Below are 19,846 nucleotides of genomic sequence, written 5' to 3'. Positions count from 1 at the left end.
CAAATACACATAACATAAAATGCACCATCTTAACCATTTCTAAGTGTGCGGTTCCGACAATCCAGGTCTGAGCTGTTGTAGGTTCACTTATATGTGGATTTTTTATGGTACAGTACTATAAATATATTTTCTCTTATGATTTTCTTTTATTTTTTTAAGATTTTATTTATTTATTTGAGAGAGAGATAGAGAGCACGAGTTGGGGGGAGAGGCAGAGGGAGAAGCAGACTCCCCACTGAGCAAGGAGTCCCATGTGGGGCTCAATCCCAGGACCCCGGAATCTGACCTGAGCTGAAGGCTCAACTGACTGAGCCACCCAGGTGCCCTCTTATGATTTTCTTTTTCTTTTATCTTTTTTTTTTTATTATGTTCAGTTAGCCACTGTATAGTACATCATTAGTTTTTGATGTAGTGGTCATTGATTCATTAGTTACGTATAACACCCAGTGCTCATCACAACACGTGCCCTCCTCAATAATGTTTTCAGTCCTCCAGCTTCCTTTATTGTAAGAATACAGTATGTAGTACATATAACATATGAAGTAGGTGTTAGTAGACTATTTATGTTTTTGGTAAGGCTGCTGGCCAACAGGAGGCTATTAGTAGTTAAATTTGGGGAGGGAGTCAAAAGTCATACCTGGGTGTTTACCTGCTCAGGGGCTTGGCACCCCAGCCCCTGTGTTGTTCTAGGGTTAATTATATTTGTCTTTTTATGTCTGCCTTACTTCATACAGCACGATGTCCTCGAGGCTCATCCATGTTACGGCACATGTCAGCATTTCATTCCTTTTGAAGGTTCACTAATATGCCCTTGTGCGGATAGACCACGTGGTTTATCCATTCATCCATTTGTGGACACTTGAGTTGCTTCCACCTATTGGCTGTTGTGAACATGGCTGTATAAATATCTCTTCAAGTCTCTGCTTTCAATTCTTTGGACATATACCCGGAATGGAATCACTAGATTTGGTGGTAATTCTAATTTGTGGAGGAACTGTCGTATTGTTTTCTACAGTAGCTGCACCATTTTGTATTCCCATCAACAGTGCACAAGGGGTCCAGTTTCTCCACATCCTTGCCAACACTTGTTCTTTTCAGTTTTTGTTTACTTGCTTACTAGTAGCCACACCAATGGTGTAAGGTGTCCATAGTATTGATTTCTTCTACAGGTTTCATTTTTGTCACTATCTAATTGTGTTGGTTGTGTTGGCTTCCAAAGTAGATTATATGTATTTTTAGGGCAAAGAGCCTATCATATGCATCTTTCGTTAGCCTAGAATACCTACTAAGCAGTCTGTAATCAGAGGTGATAAATACAATAGGTGACACTGACATTATATTTCTTCAGAATGCTGTTATGAGCAGTAGGCTGCTACTATTCATTTGTATTTCTTTCTCAAATATCTTTAACATAGAGGAGGATTTTCAAAAGTGTTCCACTGGAAAATAAACTATTGAGTTAGAAACTCATTTATTTAGCAAGCATTTACTGAACACCTAGATGCTGGGGTAGAGTGGTGAATAAGCCTGATTCAGTCCCCTCTCTCATTTTTATTCCAGCAGAGGAGAAAGTCATTATATTAATTTAAATAACTGATTATTCAGTTATGACTATGGTCAGTAAAGTGAAACTGGCTGAGTTCTCATTCGGGGAAAATCCACGTTCAAGCTCACCCTTGTTCTCAGCAGGATCTGGGTCTTTGAGGTTGTAAGAGTGAGGTCCCATTTCCTTGCTGGCTTAGGGTCAACTTAAGGCGATTTCACATAACCTATATGCATGGTGGATACAGTTTGCGAGGCAGGGAATTTGGGGGGTTATTTGAGAATTCTACCCACAACAAGGGGGACTGCTGCTCCTCCCCACTGTACATCTGGGGGCTCCTCAGAGCAATTGTTCCAGGCAGCACACTGGCATTCTCTCCCCCGCCAACCTCTGTAACTTCAGGTGACCTTGGCAAAGAGAGGTGGAGGGGACGTGTGTGACCCCGATGGGGTACCACAGGGCTGTGACTGGGGCTTTCTAATGGGGCTTTGCTGTCCCAGTACTTAGGATGTCACACTAACCAACCCCCACTGTCCGTATTAGAAAGGCAATCCTTGTAGGGTTCCTTGTAGGATGTGAGTGCCCTGCCCAACTTGTTGCTCAAGCAAAATCTTGTGACTGCTACAGGGACATTACTACCTGAGCATGACTGTTTAATGTTACCTCAATGACACCAACTCTGTAAGGCTGGGGACTCTCCTGCCCCTCTGCCCTTGCTCTACTCCTTCCCAGACAGGCTGGTGCTGTCTGTGGGGATGGCATTCACTTATTCACTCACTTACGCAAGAAAACATTTATCAAGCACCTATTTTATGTGTCAGTGAATGCATGATCATCTTTCATCTGGATTATTACAGTAGCCTTCTGCCGGCCTCCCTGCTTCCACCCTGCCCATCTGCAGTTTATTTTCCACACGGATGCCTGAGGATCTTCTCCTTCTCCTAAAAATAACTTAGATAATGCTACTCCTCTGTTCAAAACCCTCCAATGGCTCTCCTACTCTACGACAGTAAAAGCCAGAGTCCTCACCACGGCCTAAAAAGCCTGCAGGATCTGGGCCCCTGCTGCCTCTTTGACCTCATCTCTCTCTCCTAGTCTTCTCCAGCCACTCTGGCTTGCTGCCGTTCCTCCTTCAGCCAAGCACTCCTGCCTCAGGACCTCTGCACACACTGATCTGGCTTTCTAAACTGCCATCCCCCAGACTTCTTCTACAAGGCTTGCTTCTTCCAGAGCTCTGCTCAGGCAGTATCTTCTCAGGGATATCTTCCTCCATCACCCTCTGTAAAATGCACACACACCCTTTGCATTCCCCATCCTTTTGATTTTTTTCCCATGGCCTCACCACGATGTGGCATTCTATCTCTATATTTCCTTGTCTATTTGCTCGTCTCTCCACACTAGAATATGACCTATACAGGGCAGGCTCTGTTTTCTTTACTGCTGTCCCCCCGCCCCGCCCTGCACCTAGAACAGTTCCTGGCACACAGTGGGTGGATGAATGTGCTGTAAGCACTACGTGGCATGCTACATATAAAGAGATGGATAAGAAAAGATCCCTTAGGGTCTTGCCTTTTGGGTGGCAGAAGAGGCGTATATACACAGATCCTTGTAGTGTCACGACGTAGGGTGCTGAGAGAGCACTGCTGAGGGGCCAGGAGAATCAGAAAAGCCTTCCCAGAGCAGGGACATTTGAGCCTGTCTTGCAGGATAAAAGGTGACTGGGGAGAAAGGGAGGGGTCCCCACCCTTCCCCTTGTCCTTCTGCTTCAGTCACACTGGCTCGTGACTATCTTCAATCCCGAGGTGCAGGGAACGACACGGTTAAAAGGGAGAGGAACATGTCAGATAAAAGATTTGGGTTTATGTGCCTCTGATTTAGCTTGGATCATGTGCTTCCTGGAACCAACCACTGAGCCAGTAAGATGGAATGCTCTCATTGGCCAGGCCCGAGTCACGAGTCCCTACCCCGCCCTCCCGCTCCCTGAGAAAGGGTGGGGAAGGAAATTCACTCGTTAATCGCAGGGACTGGGCCTGGGGAAGGGGTGGTCCTAAAAGGATAAATCAGGGGCTATTTCCACATAGGGAAATAAATGCTGGGGGCAAAACACGGTTACCACTTTTGATTTTTCCCACTTTCCTCTTTTCATATCCCTGGTAGCCATAATCTTTGTTCTGGTCTCAGTTTTCTTGTACTCAGGACCTATCACAAACTACATGCCAGAATCTTTGTTCTGTATCCAGGCGAGGGAGATGCCACTGGACACCAGTGTGAGGGTGTGTGTGTGATGGGGGGAAGCATCCAGGCATGCTGGGCAGGAAGAGCAGGCCTTGGGGGTGTAAAGCCATCCCTGGTCTCCTATAGTGAGGAGGCCTGGAGTACCAACAGACCAGGCTTCACATACAGACTATTAAATAGTCTTTCTAGGTATTTACTGACAAGACAAGTTCTTCAGGAATAAGATCCCATATTCAGAACAACTGAACTGTTAAAGAAGAAAACAGCTTGCATAGTGCCTTAGTCTGTTCCGTTGCTATAACAAAACACAGACTGGATGACTTATAAATAACAGATATTTCTCACAGTTCTGGAGGCTGAAAGTCGGAGATTAGAGTGCCAAGATTGGGTGGGGGCCCTCTTCTGGGTGGTAGACTTCTCTCGTGTCCTCACATGGTGGAAGGGATTAAGGATCTTACTGGGGCCTCTTATAAGGGCACTAATCCCATTCATGAGGCTTCCACTTTCAGGACCTAATCACTTCCCAAAGGTCCCACCTCCTAATACCATCACTTTGGGCATTAGTTTTCAACATACAGATTTTGGGAGGACACAAACATTCCACCTGTAGCATTTACTCTTATAAAGCCCTTTCTTTTGCTGCTTAAATGCTCCTCTGTCCTTTAACTGTAGAATGACCAGCCATCCTGGTTTGCTCAGGACAGAAGGGGTTCCAAAGGCAGCTTTAAAATTAAGACAGTCCTGGCAAAGCAGAGATATGAAAACAAACAAACAAAAAAACTGTGTTTTTTAGGACTTTTGGGATTCTGAAATCATGGAAAATTTAAACATGTACTTAACAAACTGCATCTTACCAAAAGGGAGACTGCACCTAGGTGCTGCAGGAAGAAAGAATTGAAATCACCTGTTCCTTAAGTAATTACATCCTGGTTCAATTGTAAGCAAAAGTTAGACTCAGCACATATTTTAATAACCTATTTATTCTAAAATATGTTCCTAATTATTCTCTAAGTATTTCATCTGTTATTGATGTATAACACATAGAGGAAACTGTACAATTCAAAAGACTCAGATCAATGAATTATCATGAAGTTAAGACACCATGTAATCACCACCCAAATAAATCATTTTTAATGGGGAAAAAAACCCCACATCCAATTACGGAAGAACATTCTTTTGGTTCTCTAAGACATCAGTACTCTGGAAACTGTATGTTCCTTGAGCTAGCTAAACTGATGCCCATTAGTAGCTACCAGAATGCCAGGTATAACATCAAAAGATAGTCCAGGGGTGCCTGGGTGGCTCAGTCCTTGAGCGTCTGCCTTCGGCTCAGGTCATGATCCCAGGGTCCTGGGATCGAGCCCCACATCGGGCTCCCTGGTCTGTGGGAAGCCTGCTTCTCCCTCTCCCACTCCCCGCTTGCGTCCCCTCTCTCGTTGTCTCTGTCAAATAAGTAAAATCTTTAAAAAAAAAAAAATAGTCCAAGCTCCTAGTGATCCTTATAAATTATAAACGGTTTTTCAGTGATGGAAATTTTTACATAATTAGCATTGAATGTTTAAGTGTTTTCAATTAAATGTTTTTGATAAAAACAGGAGTGTATTTATGACTGTGTAGTTTCCTTTCTTTTGGAAACTGCTACTATGGGTTTACTTGGCTACATCAGCTGTTCTTGATTCCAATTTGCATGAGGTTACAGATAAAATGTAGGTGGGAGGCCCTGCGTTAGGAGTGATGCAGCTTGATAAATGTTGCCAAAATGATGGTAATGGCTACACACGGTACAAATCTTATTTTTTAGGTGATTACTTTTTAAATAGCTAAAAGAACTGAGGCCATCTGACTGATGTATATAGCAGACTAAGGGGGGCCCTGGAGGTCCTGTGTGGGCACAAACCAATTAAGTTGAGCACTCAGTGAAATTGCTTTCTCAGCCAGGATGGAGAATGATTGATCACAAGTCAAACCGTACACATGTCAGACTGAAAGAGTTTACAGGTAAATTTGGCCCAAGGCCATTGCCACTTCATTTCTCTGGCTGAAACACTTCAAGTGGTTAAGTGAGTGGGGGAAAGCCACTTAATTCTTTGTACCATGAGATCCTCCAGCTGGGTCTTGCGTTGGTTTCCACTACCGTATGGAGGTAAAAAGGACCAATTTCTGGTCTTCATAGGCACGACTGCGGTTGGGAAGTCGGCCTGAACAAGTGGTTCTCAACCCCAGTGGACTTTAGAAATTGCTGGGGAGTTCAAAACAACAAAAAACATCCAGATACTCAGGACACACTCAAGACCAAACACTCCGAAATTTAGGGATGTGGAGTCCAGGCATCAAGCACGTTTAATCAGGTAATTCTACTGGCAGCTGTGGTTGACAGCGCTGAGCAGAGTTCGAATCGGTAAAAGCCTCTTCCCTTTGAAGGAAGGGTCCCAAGACCAAACTTGCAGAAGGGCTGTTCCCTCAGCCTGGGGGAATTTCAGCTCGCAGGTCCGGATGTCGGTGGCAGGACTCGGGGGACCGCGAGTACCGTAGCACCGGCGTAGTAAGAGACATTCTCGCGCACCTCTCCCTGGAGACACCCCGCGTGAGCCCGACATCGAGGGTCAAACATGTAGCACGTGGACCCAGAGAAGGCCTGACAACCACCCTCCCGACCCTTCTAAGGGAGGACGTCCGCCCTCGCCGAGACCAAGAGCCGAAAGCGCATGCGCGAGCGTTGTGAACGGCGGAGGGACGGGCGCGGACCTGAGGCGCATGCGCGGACGCAAAGGCGGTGCTTCCGGCCGACGGAGGCGGGGCCTGGGGCACGGTCAGGGGCTGAACCCACGCCGCGACCCCCGACCCGGGCTCACCGGAATGGCCAGGCACGTGTTCCTGACTGGGCCCCCAGGTAACCCCGCCCAGGTCTCCGCTCCCGGGGGGCTGCCGGAGTAGGCAAGGGGGCGCGCGGGGTGGCGGCGGCCGGGTGCTCTTGGGGAGGGGCGGCTTTATAAAGCTCCAGGGCTCTTGCTGCTGGCCCCTGAGCCTCCCAACTTAAATTACAGGCTTTGTGATCTGAAGCTTACGTGTCCCTTCTCAGCGCGATTTTAAGTACGAAAGATAGGATTAGAAATGAGGCCGACGCTAGTAAGAAAAAGAACATTGTGGTTGGGCAGTGTGCGGGCTTCTCTGTGAAGGTATTAAAGAGCGGGGTCCAGGCGGCAGCGGTGTAACTACGTAGTTTTGAACTTGTGATGGGCCCGAACGATGCTTCAGGATGTCTGCCACAACCGTGATTGACGTGGAGGCGTCTGGTTTCTGTTGATAGTGACACGTGCTGCCGGTAATGTGGCTCTGGCCGACATCCATAATGGAAGGAAGCACGGATTTTCGCTTGAAGGATAATGAAATTAAAGATGAAACCTCCCCGCCCCCGCCCCAGCTTCCTGCAAGGATGAGGCTGCAGGATGAGAAGCCCCTCTCAGATCTTGTGTCTGTGCCTGGCCCCTCTAATGCCAGTCACTGGGCAAAGCCTTCAGCCAACCCCGTGGGGCTGTGAACGGATGGGATAGTATTCATTCACATGAGAGACTGGAGGAGGAGATGCTCTTTAAACAATGGCCCTACACATGTATCAGGTGTGACTCAGGAAGGTGGTGGCAGCATCAGATGGGCTAAGGCAGAAAGGTGGGCTTGGAGTGGAGAAAGTGATTTATTTCTTCAGCTCCTTTGTAAGGTGGATCTAATGTTTAAGTTCGCGGAGCGTTCAGGTATCAAAGATTGTCATTCAGGGCCTAGAGTTGTCTTCCACTTTAATGGTTACGTTTTGCCTTAGGTAGCAAAGGCGACACTTAATATTGTAGACTTTGGAATTTTATTTTTACTAGGCAATGGGGAAGCTGTGAAGAGAGTGGTTTGAGGAATTTCTAACATCCAACGTACTCCCTAATCTCGCAAAAGACTGTCTTCTGAAAGTTGATTTGTCAGTCCTTTATTTGAAACTGGGAATGCCATTTGCTCAGCAGGCTGGCCCCAAAACATTTACGTGTTTCATAAACAGAAGTGATCTGTTACTGTGTTAGTACCTGCCTGGGTCCTGGAAGTGGCTGGGGACAGAGGTTGGCCAGGTCAACACTTGTTCTTATTCCTGTTTCCTTTTATGTACACACAGTTGAAAGATTCAAATAATTCTACAATATAGCTCTTCTAAGCCTAAAAACCTAGGCACCCTCTCTTTCTCTTCATCTTCCTAGTGCAGTTAGAGTATAAATTTGATTAGCTCAATACATGGGAGAGCTAATCACAGAAAAGCCATGTAATCCGTAATCTATAGTTTTCCTTTTATGTATAACTTTTTTCCCCTTTGGAGTTACCGTCAGGTTTTTTTTAATAGTTTCTTTCTTTCACTAACTCCGTCTCAAACTCTGCCTGCTGTCTAAATCTAATCGACATATTCAGATCGTCAGGTAATATATCTTCTCAAAGAGGTCGCTTTTTGTTCTATATGTTGTCAGTGCCCCACCAGTGTGTCCTTAGCACTTAGCATTTTCCCCAACTTCTAACTGTCCAACTTGTGACTGATCTTGGAGGGCTTTCTCTGGTCACTGAATTCTACTCAGCCTGTTCACAGGGTTAGGCCTGAAGGGCCAGGGGATTCCTGTCCCCCAGGAATGTCCGAACCCATGATCGATGGAAGCTGGTGGATAAACTCCCTACTTCCTCACCCCTCAGACAGGAGAATTGAGTCCTGTGTCTAAAACTGTCCCCTAGGGATTCCCCAGTGGGCTTAGCTACCCACACAGGTAACTTGCTTGATAATGCAGTACTTCCCTTGGGGTCTTTGGGTCACTTTCCAAATTAAACTACCTGCCCTTGAATCTTTATCTCAGGTCAGCCTTATGAGAGAACTAGAACCCAAAGGATTCTGGAGCTCTCTCTGACCTGCTTGTTTGGCCTCTGTGTGGTATGGAGCTGTCATTTTGGCGTCTCCTTCAGCATAGGTTACCTCTTAGTGTAGACAGCGCGAAGGTAGCAGCTGAATTGATGGAGGTGAAAAATTAACTGAAAGAAGATTTCTAGAGCTGATGAGGAAGGGGCTTGAGCCAGTGCCTCCTCTCGCTTTCCCATGTCCTATCCAACATGCAGGACACGCAGCGCCCCCTTTTATTATAGCTGCTCTGTGTTATCTCCTTCAAAATGGAGTAACCCCCTTTTTTTTTACATTTAGGGTAATACCCACTTACTATAAGACCAAAAAAAAAAAAAATCACAAGTTTTAAAGAAGAAAGTGACAATCACATGGAATTGCTATATACAGAAATAAGTGCTGTGAACCTTCCCCGTTCCTTCTCCACATTTCCTTCTGTAGATACATATACTTCACTTTTTTTTTAAGCTTAATGGAAAAATACTGTATATACCTGCTATGTCTTAACCTGCTTTTTCTCTGTCTATCCATATATTGTCTGTTTTCTGTGCTAATAAATCTAGGTAAACCGTATTCTCTTTAATGGCTGCATGGCATTCCTGCATGTTTATATGCCATTATATACATGGCACCATAATTGAACACTCCCTTACTGATCAACATATAGATTGCTTTACATATCTTGCTGTTACAATGAATACTGACGTGAGTACCCTGTTTCATATATCTTTGTGCTGTGGTCAGATTTTTGCTGAAGGTGAATTCGTAGCGATAGAATTGCTGTGTGCTGTGGAAGGCACATTGAAGTTGCCCTTCAGAAAAGTACCAACTTACATACCCGCCAGTGCTACTGGCCTGCATTAACCAGGTTCTTCCATGACTTTCTTAAAGCAGCAGTTACTGGGGGACGGACCTGGGATGAAAAGCCTACCCGGTTCTCTTCCAGCCACAGGGAGTGTGTGTCTGGGTTGCTGTTCATGTTCCAAAAGGCCATTGTCTGCTGGTGTGAAGTTGGGAGGAGAGGTTTATTAAAGAACAGATCATAGTTGATCTCAAGGAAGCTTAAAAGGGTTCTTCGGGAACCCTGATGACTCTGTGTCAGCAGCCGTAGAAATAATATGATTTACAACCTTGTGGTATCTTGAAATAGTCTCTTGCAGACTTGTCAGAGGCTTCCCGTTTTTCCATTTTTGGGTCATCATGACGCCATTGCCTTCAATGTGTATGGAACAGAGCTCATAGAAACGAAGCCATGGTGACACACAAAGGCCCCTGTTAACATGTATGGTCCTTACTAGTTGTGTAAGCCTGGATAAGTTACCTAACCTCTCTGTGCCTCATCTGTAAAACTGGAACAAGAATGGTAAGTGCCCCAGAGGGGGCATTGTGAGGATTTAACCAAGGAAATGCTTGTGGAGCTTGCTAGAACAGTGCCCGGCTCCACAAGGCTGGTGATGAGTTTTATTTTATTAGCTCGCACCTGTTGGTGCTTGCAAACACGGAAGAGTCCATCAGAGTAGTTAATAGGCCAGGTGGATGAGGGGGTGGAGGTGCAGAAGTTGTAATTTGGGAAAGGGTTGGGGGCAAGCCAGAGAAATGCTTAGGGACACTGGAGGTGGTCATAGAAGGGGTTACCAACCTGATAGGATTGCTCTTGTGAGAAAGTTTAAAAACTGCTATTTCTAGTGGTGTTAGTGGCATTGAAGAGAAACTTTTTTGGGAGACATAGCAACGTAAGTCTATGGAGGAGTGAAAGGATTTTCCCACCGTTAAGTATAGGTCCAGAGGATTCAGAAGGTTGAAATCCCAGTTTAAGGTGCCCAGCCTTTGACCCAAGCATGACCAATTTTACTTCCTGGTGTAAGAGTGTAGCCACCCAAGGAGGAGAGTAAACCTAGTTCTAGAAGCTTGTCTCAGAGGATGCAAATTGCACCTGCTGTCACCACAAAGCCACTCATTTGGTCCTGGGATTGTGTATGTGACAAAATTAATGGTGTTTCGGAATTTCAAAATAAAACTTTAAGATCCAATCCGTATTTTTATTATGCTTGAAATTAAAAAGTTTTAATACCTGGAGCAATCAAAATTGAAGTGAAATTAATATTCATAAAATTCGTGTGCAGCCCATTTCTCTCCCCACGGTGATTGCTCTCAGTGAGTCATTGAGTGCTGTGCATCCTCTAGCAAGGGAGTGGTTTCTAACGGGCTTTTGTTTTGTTTTGTTTTGTTTTGTTTTAGGAGTTGGAAAAACAACACTGATCCAGAAAGCCAGTGAGGTTTTAAAATCCTCTGGTGTGCCTGTCGACGGATTTTACACGGAAGAAGTCAGACAGGGAGGGAGAAGAATAGGGTTTGATGTTGTCACATTATCCGGCATGCGGGGAGTTTTGTCTAGAATTGGGTACTGGTATTTCATTTCTCTGGTGTTTTATTCTCCCTGGGCACAGGATTGAGCCAAATGATCCCTTCTATCTTGAAGAATCTTCGGCCTTTACGGATTTCTCAAAGAAAACAGAGATTGAAACCATCATATGAAAAAGTATAAAAATATCATATTTCACTTAAAACTTATTCCACCAAGTAATAAATTTTTAGCATTTTGTAACTCATAGTCCTGTTTCCTGTGCCACTTTTCTGTTGTGCTGCCTCCCTGCAGCTTCAGGATTAGCCCCCCAAGGTACCTGCCTGGTGATGGTGGTGGTGGTGGTGGTGGTGGTATGCACTCTTGTTGGTAGCCCTGTTGTCAGGAGAGGACGTGGAATCAGGTTAGCTTTGTGTACCACCCCTTCTTGGGTAGGTGATTTTTAAGGGTGACTTAGCATATGTGGGAGGCCACAGGCTCGCTGGAGTCACTACAAACTAGAAATCAGTACAGGGGTCTTTCAACAGAGACTGCCCTGTCTTTTCATTCAGGTCAGAGCCTCCGCCCGGAAAACGTGAATGCCGGGTTGGGCAGTATGTGGTGGATCTGACTTCCTTCGAGCACTTGGCACTTCCGGTCCTGAGGAATGTAAGTATGTGATTTCTGCCTCTTGAGCCCATCTCTTCTTAGTGCCCTATAGGAATTGCTGTCCTGGGAGCAGGATGGTTTTGATCCAAAGGAGTGGCCAGTTTTGCATTTTACAATTGAAAAGTTTTCCAGTGATTGAACCTTATAAAAGATATATGCACCATAATTTGATGTCACTCTGAACTACATATAAATTCCTTGTTATACATATTTGGCACATGGAAATATTTTATACTGGGAGGGCTCTGACGCTCAGCTACCATGACTCCCAAAGTTAAGTCTTTACTCTGCCTTCTTCTTATTTATAACTTAACCCTGTTTTCACAGCACAACAAATAAACATTTAGGAAGGGAAAATATCATTATATAAATATAATGGTAAGCACCTAACACATTACAGATATTCCTCAACTTTCTTTGGGGTTACCTCCTGATAAACCCATCATAAGTTGAAAGTACGGTAAGTGGAAAACACACGTAATACACCTAACCTACAAACCATCATTGATCAGCCCAGCCGACCTTCAGCATGCTCAGAACACTGAAGGTTAGCCTATGGTTGGGCAAGGTCATCTGACACAAAGCCTATTTTATAATAAAGTGTTGAAGATCTCGTGCAATATATTGAATACTGTACTGAAAGGGAAATACATAATGGCTGTGTGGGTACAGAATGGTTGTTAGTGTATTGGTTGTTTGCCGTCATGATCTCGTGGTTTCCTGGTATCTGGGACTCCAGCTCGTGCCCAGCATCATGAGAGATCTTACTGCATGCTGCCTCTAGCCCTGGAAAAGGGTCAAAATTAAAAATCTGACCTACGGTCTCTACAGAACCTATATTGCTTTTGTGCCACCATAAAGTTGAAAAATCATAAGTTGAACCATTCTAAGTCACAGACCATCTATGATATACCATATATCACTGTATTATATTGAGATATTCACATACCATACACTTCACCCATTTAAAATACACAATTCAACTTTTTCTGGTATATTCACAGGATTGTGCAACCAGTCGTCACAATCTAATTTTAGAACATCTCCATCCTTTCAGAAGGAAACCCCATACCCATTGAGCAGTCACTCTTCATTCCCCTGTCCCTCCCAGCCCCTGGCAACCACTACCCTACCTTCTTTGCCTATTAATTTGCCCATTCTGGGCATTTCCTCAAAAGGGAATCACATAATACGGGGTCTTTTGTAACTAGCATATTGCACTTAGCATAATGTTTTCAAGGTTTATCTACACTTCAGCGCGTATCATTCTTTTTCATGGTTGAATAATATGCCATTGGATGGATATACCACATTTTGTTGGTCTACTCATCAATTAATGGACATTTGGATTGTTTCTGCTTTTTGGTTATTGTGAATAATGCTGCTCTGAACATTTGGGTGCAAGTTTTTGGGTAGACATCTGTTTTCAGTTCTCTTGGCTTACACCTAGGCGTAGAGATGCTAGGTCATATGGTAATTCTATATAAATCCTTTTGAGGAATTAACAGACTGTTTTCCAGACCCAGCTGCACATCTCCACCAGGAGTGGATGAGGATTCCAGTTTCTTCACATCTTTGCCAATTATGGTCTTTTTAATTTCATCCATTCTAGGAGGTGTGAAGCATTATATGATTTTGATTTGCATTTCCCTGATGACTGGTGATATCGAGCATCTTTTCATGTCCTTACTGGCCATCAGGATATCTTCTTTTGAGAAATGTTTATTCATCTGCTTTGCCCATTTTTAAACTGGCTTAATTGTGTTTTTATTACTGGGTTGTGAGATGTCTTCATAAGACCTGCATACCAGCCTGTTATCAGATATGATGATTTGCCAGTATATTCTTCCATTCTGTAGATGCCGTCACTTTCTTCATGGTGTCCTCTGAAGTGTGAATGTTTTTGAGAAGTCCAGCTTACCTGTTTTTCTTATGTTGTTTGTGCTTTTTGGTGTTGTATCGAAGAAGACTTTGCCTGACCTAATTTCATAAAGATCGACTCCTGTGTGTTCTTCTGGGAGTTTTATAGTTTTACTGTTACATATAGGCCTATAGTCTAAAGTAATTTTTGTATATGATGTGAGGTACGAATCCAGATTCCTTCTTTTGTGGATAAATACCCAGTTGTTTTCAGAACCATTTGTCGAAGACTCTTCTCTTTCCGTGTAATTTTCTTGGGGCTCTTGTTGAAGTCAGCTGACCATAAATACAAGGATTAATTTGGACTCTGAATTCTGTTCCATTTTTCCTTATGTCAGTTCCATCTGTTCTTAGGTCAGTGCCACACTGTCTTTATTAGTGGAATTGGGATTTTAATAGGGATTGTATTGAATCTGTAGATGAATTTGGGGAGTATTGCCATCTTAGCAATATTAAGTCTTTTGATCCATGAATATGAGATCTCCATTTACCTAGATCTTCTTCTTCTTCTTCTTTTTTTTAAGATTTTTTTTTTTAAGATTTATTTATTTAAGAAAGAGAACATCCCAAGCAGACTCCCTGCTGAGTGCAGAGCACGACGCGGGGCTCAATCTCAGGACCCGGAGACCATGACCTAAGCCGAAATCAAGAGTCGGACACTTAACTGCCTAAGCCACCCCTACCTAGATCTTCTTTTTTTTTTTTTTAAGATTTATTTATTTATTTGACAGAGAGAGAGAGAGAGAGACAGCGAGAGGGGGAACACAAGGAGGGGGAGTGGGAGAGGGAGAAGCAGGCTTCCCGCGGAGCAGGGAGCCCGATGCGGGGCTCCATCCCAGGATCTGGATAATGACCTGAGTCGAAGGCAGACGCTTAATGACTGAACCACCCAGGTGCCCCTTTAATTTTTTTTTTAACACTATTGTTTTGTAGTTTAGCCTATAAGGTTTATACTTCTTTTTAAAAAATTTATACCTTAGCATTTTATACTTGTTGATGCTATTGTAAATGGAATTGTTTCCTTAATTTCACTTTTGGAATTATCATTACTAATGCATAGAAGTACAAGTGATTTTTGTCCGTTGATCTTGTATCCTGTAACCTTGCTAAATTTGTTTATTAGTTCTAAGAGTTTTTCGGTGAATTCTTTAGGGTTTTCTATGTATGAAATTGTATCATTTACAAATGGATATAATTTTACTTTCTTCCTTTCCACTTTGGATGCCTTTTATTTCATTTTCTTGCCTAATTGCCCTGGTTAGAACTTTTAGTTCAGTGTTGAGTAGGAGTGGTGAGAATGGACATCCTTATCTTGTTCCTCATTGTAGGGAGAAAGCATTCGATCTTTTACCATAAATATGATGTTTTACCATAAAGTATGACGTTAGCTGTGAGTTTGCAGATAACCATTACCAGGTTGAGGAAGTTCCTTTTATTCCTAGTTTGTTGAGTGTTTTCCCTTGAAGAAGTGTTGGATTTCGTGAAATCCTTTTTCTGCATCTATAGAGGTGATTGTGTCATTTCTATCTTTCATCATAATAATGTAGTATGTTATGTTAATTGATTTTTGGATGTTAAACCAACCTTGGTTCTTGGACTAAATCCCTCTTGGTGATGGTGTATGATTATTTTTTTTTAATTTATTTATTCATGAGAGAGAGAGAGAGAGGCAGAGGGAGAAGCAGGCTCCCAAGGAGCAGGGAGCCCAGTGCGGGACTCGATCCCAGGACCCTGGGATCATGACCTGAGCCGAAGGCAGACGCTTAACCATCTGAGCCACCCAGGTGCCCGTGGTGTATGATTATTTTTATATGTTGATGGATTCAAAAGGATTATATGCAAATCCTTTTATATATTGTTGGGTTTTTATATGTTTGCAAGTATTTTGTTGAAGATTTCCGCATCTGTACTCCTAAGGGATATGGCCTGTAGCTTTCTTGCGATATCTTTGTCTGATTTTGGTGTCAGGGTAATATTGGTGTCAGAATAAGCTGGGAAGTGTCCCTTCCTCTTCTGATTTTTGGAAGAGTTTGTGACATATTGGTATTTATTTTTTCTTTGAATGTTTGATTTACCAGTGAAGGCCTGTGGCCTGGGCTTTTCTTCACGAGAAGCTTTTTAATTACGAACTCAATTTCTTTACTTATATAGGTCTGCTGATTTTTTATTTCTGGTTGAGTCAGTTGTAGTAATCTCTCTTTTAGTAATTTGTTTCATTTATCTCATCTGTTGGCACACAATTGTTCATATATTCCCCTATAATCCTTTTATTATGTAAGGTCAGTGGTGTTTTCCCTTCTTTCATGTCTTATTTTAGTTAATTAAGTTCTTTCTCCCCCCGCTCCTTTTTTTTTTTTTTTTTTTTTTGGCCAGGAGAAGGAAAAGGGAAATAGGAAAAGGTTTGTCAATTTAGTCGATCTTTTCAAAGAACCAACTTTTGCCTTTGGATTATATATTATTTGTTTTCTGCATTAATTCATCAAATACTTATCAAATCCTGGATGTGTAGTCGTGAACAAAACAGACATGTTTTCTCCTCTCTCAAGACCCTCAGGCGAAGGGGAAATGTAGACCGTAAACAAGTAGGTGTATGTCATTAGCACTGTGAAGGGGACCAGTGGGGTGCTGTGAGAAGTATGAAGAGCTGACTTGAGATTGGGTGGCCAGGACGGAGCTCTGAGGAGGTGACGTGTAGCTGAAATGGGAAGACTGGAAGGCACCGTCACTTCAGAGAGAATACTGGGTGTGTGTGCGGGGGTGGGGGGCGGTTCTTTGGACAACATTATAGATGAGGGGAATGGATAAACTGCAGCCCCACGGTCCTGGGGCAGGAGCAGGTAAGGAAGAAGGTGTGGCTGGTAAAGTGGGTGGGGCCACGTGATCAGGGCCTCGGGGCCTGTATTAAGTACTGTGGGTTGCGTTTAATCGGTGATAGACTTACTACTTGGATTAATTTTTGTGGAATTCGAACAGTGTCGACCTGTCTCACGAGGCAGGTCTAAACCTTCCGGAAAAGTCTGTTCCACCAGCAGGAAAGTCCAAGATCTTTCTGATGGCCTGGTGGGCCCCGTGTGATCTCTGGCCCACTAACCTCTGGCTTCCTGTCACCATTCCCCAGCCATGCTAGCTCAGACGTGTTCCCCATACATGCCAGGGCTGGTGCCGCACCAGCCTTTGGCTCTCTGCCCTGGCTGTTTTCTTTGGTTGGCACACTCTTTATCTTTGCCTCTCTGCTCTTTTTTGACATTTGGGGCTGAGTGAAAATGTGTCATCGAGGGCTTTGGTAGTTGCCCCGAGCTGCTGGAAATTCTAAGCGTAGCCCACGGAGGACGGGTGCTGATTGCAGAGGGCTGGCAGGGGTTTGCCTTCCCTTCTGGTCGGGGGCTCCAGCTCCTCAGAGCCCACCTTCTCCTTTGCTTCGTCCCCGTTGCTTGCTCCTCTCTCCTCCTGCCTCTTGGAATGTTCCCTCGGTCCAGTGCTGGGTCTCTTGTGGCCGTTGTTTTGGTGGGAGCAGTCTGAGAACATGACGTTTTTCTCTGTGGTTCTTTTCCCTCAGATGCTTTTACCTTTCTACTTAAATGTTCAAAGGGCAAGTGAAGTACTTCAAATGAATTTCCAAGTGAAGACTCTGGCGTTGGGCCCTGGATCAATACAAAGAATTGATTTTTACTTACCTGGCTCAGAACAGACTGAATCCTGGGAGAGCAGGATACGTGCTTGGTATCTATCTGCAAGATTATGTGAGAAATCATACACTGACTAGAGAATAAGAGCTTGAAATCATATGCTGACTAGACTAAGAGCTTGACTCTCTTTTTTAATTAAAAAATAAAGAAAAGCAGACTTCTCCCAATTTCTTATACTTTGAATACTAAACCCAGACACACCCGTATTTTAGGAAGAGTTCCCAGGCTGTAAGTTCTTACCTAGTCCAGGTCACAGATTTTTTTTTTTTTTTTTTTTTCCTGAAGAACAAATCTTTCTCCCATCTCTTACCGGGATGAAGGGAGGAAAAGGAATTAGTGTTTTGCCTTTAGGAAGAAAAAAGTTAAAGTAACTACATAACAAAAACGGGAATGTAAAGAGACCGTTGTCATTATTGACAAGTAAATGGAAAGCTGTAGCAACCAGAGCTAGGCAGGGAAAGCTTTGGTGTGGATGGCGCGTTAGTGTCTCGTGCCCGGGATGGCTGAAAACTCTCTTAAGTTAAGAAATATCTAGTAAGTGCCTCCTATGTGTAAGAAATTTCACTGTGGATGAAAAATATTTTGAGTCGGAAGACAGAAGGGAGGTAATCCTTGGGGCCAGCGGGGCCAGCAGGGGTGTGCGCCTGCTGTGAGCCCGGAGGTCGGAAAGGGGCGGGGCTGGAGCTGAGAAGGGGCTGGAGGAGGAGGAGGTTCAGGTGTGACCCTGGCCCCAGCTTGCTGCGCAGCTTTCCTTTCATGTCATCAGGCCTGGATGGAGATGGATGGACTCTCGGGCTCGCGTGGTGAATAAAGGAAAGTAGAGTAAGATTGGGAAACATTCTAGACAAATTTTTAGAAAGTCCTTTCGTAGGGTTGACTGGTGTTGACTTTTTTTTCATTCCACCGTTGACTTCTTTCCATATTTGATAACGTTTTTATTGTTTTTCTGAGTATCTACGCTCTCCTTACTCAAGGTAGCAAATTCATAAAAAATATGAAATGAAAATAAAGAAGAAAATAGGAATAACTCATAATCTTATCACTGGGTTAACCACTGTTAGTGTATTTTGTTTTTTCCCGCTTTCTGCTTTATCCCGTCATTCCAAAATGGGGACAAATACTGCGTATGGTTTTATAGGTTTGGGTTTTCCTGTTAATACGATCGAGTGACGTGGGAATGGCCTTACGACATGATAATCCTCACAACTGCGATAATGTAATAATGATTGCACAGTATTTCCTGGCACGGGTTTTCACCTCTGACTTCAGCCTTACTCCCTCAGTGGCAGATGTTTATCACCATCGCAAGGGTCCTTGTGGCCTTTCTCCCCAGCCGCAGTGCTTTCCCCGGGACGATCTGAGGGTGGAGGGCTGTGACCTTCTGGGGTCCTGCTGGGTGCTGCTGAGGTGCTCCCCTGACTAGTTTGTACCCCCTGCCCACGTGTGGGCAGGGGCATGTTTCTCTCCCTGCACTCTTGGCAGCACCGAGCACTATACTGATTTTCCATACGAAAACACACTTCTTTGCTTTGATTTGTGTTTTTAAGTTGCTAATGAGGTTAAATGTTTTTTAGTTTGAGTATTTTTTTTTTTTAAATCTAATTATTTTTGTTTATCCCTTTTCCCATTTTTTCCTTTTGGCTTAAAACGATCTTTTATAAGGCAAATGACCTTTTTGTATTTATTGATTGCATTTTTCTCAGTTTGTCACTTTGGTGATTTCTTTCTCTCTTTCTTTCTTTCACATTGAGAAAGTCTGTCTGTATTCCAAGTTAACACAGAGTTTGTTTCTTCTTCTGTAGTACTTTTTTTTTTTCTTTTAACATGTTTTTAATCCATCTGGATTTATTTTGAATGTAATATACAATGAGACTCTCAATTGATTTTCTTCCAAATACTTAGCAAGTTTGCCAAAGCCATTTGTTAAATAGCCCATTTCTCATTCGTTTGTTATGCTTTATTAATTACAATAAGAAATATGTGTGTGTGTGTGTGTGTATAATGTCTTAGGGTTATCTGTTCTCTCCCATCAGTCTGTTTGAGTCTTAACATCAGTACCATGTGTTAATTGCCGTGTTGTCTTACCCATTGTTGTTTGCTCAGTTTTCCGCGTGGTATTGGTGGTAACAGTGCCGGGGGTGGGCGCAGTAGCCAGATCGGTAACAGCGATCCAGTGCAAACTGTGCACCAGGCACTGACTTGTGTAATCCTCAGAGTGACGCTGTCACTCTCTTCCTGGTTTACAGATGAGCAAACTGAGGCGTGGACTAGAGATTAAATTGTCCAAAGGCACACAGCCTGTGAGTAGTCGAGCTGGCGTGAAAAGACTTTATTATCCATCACAAAAGCCTTATATGGAGTGATTGGAACCATATAAAATTATAGTTATTTAGATATAAAGAGCATCTTAATTTTTCAGATAATAGTCTCCCTAGCCAAAAACCCAATAGCTCTCTGTTTTTTTTTTTTTTTTTATTGTTTTTTGGTAAAATTATTTATAGGTCTCTTCTGTTTTCTGATGCTCCTGTAATTAGGGTTGTTTTTGC

At 43.5% G+C, this 19,846-nt stretch overlaps 1 protein-coding gene across 3 annotated transcripts in view; it reads left to right on the top strand.

Moving 5' to 3' along the window:
* The first annotated feature begins 6,521 nt into the window (after positions 1 to 6,521).
* Positions 6,522 to 19,846, top strand: part of NTPCR (nucleoside-triphosphatase, cancer-related) — a 29,974-nt gene continuing 16,649 nt past the window's right edge. For all 3 annotated transcript variants that reach the window (XM_027596699.2, XM_027596697.2, XM_027596698.2), the window contains exons 1-3: positions 6,522 to 6,668; positions 10,923 to 11,085; positions 11,598 to 11,694. In XM_027596699.2, coding sequence (XP_027452500.1) covers positions 6,533 to 6,668; positions 10,923 to 11,085; positions 11,598 to 11,694 — 396 coding nt within the window. In that variant the 5' untranslated portion in view covers positions 6,522 to 6,532. The remainder of the gene's footprint in view (positions 6,669 to 10,922; positions 11,086 to 11,597; positions 11,695 to 19,846) is intronic.

This window comes from Zalophus californianus, chromosome 15 (assembly GCF_009762305.2).
Source record: "Zalophus californianus isolate mZalCal1 chromosome 15, mZalCal1.pri.v2, whole genome shotgun sequence".
Taxonomy (NCBI): domain Eukaryota; kingdom Metazoa; phylum Chordata; class Mammalia; order Carnivora; family Otariidae; genus Zalophus; species Zalophus californianus.
Note: the sequence above shows the minus strand (reverse complement) of the source record. Positions and strands in the feature narration are given on the sequence as shown.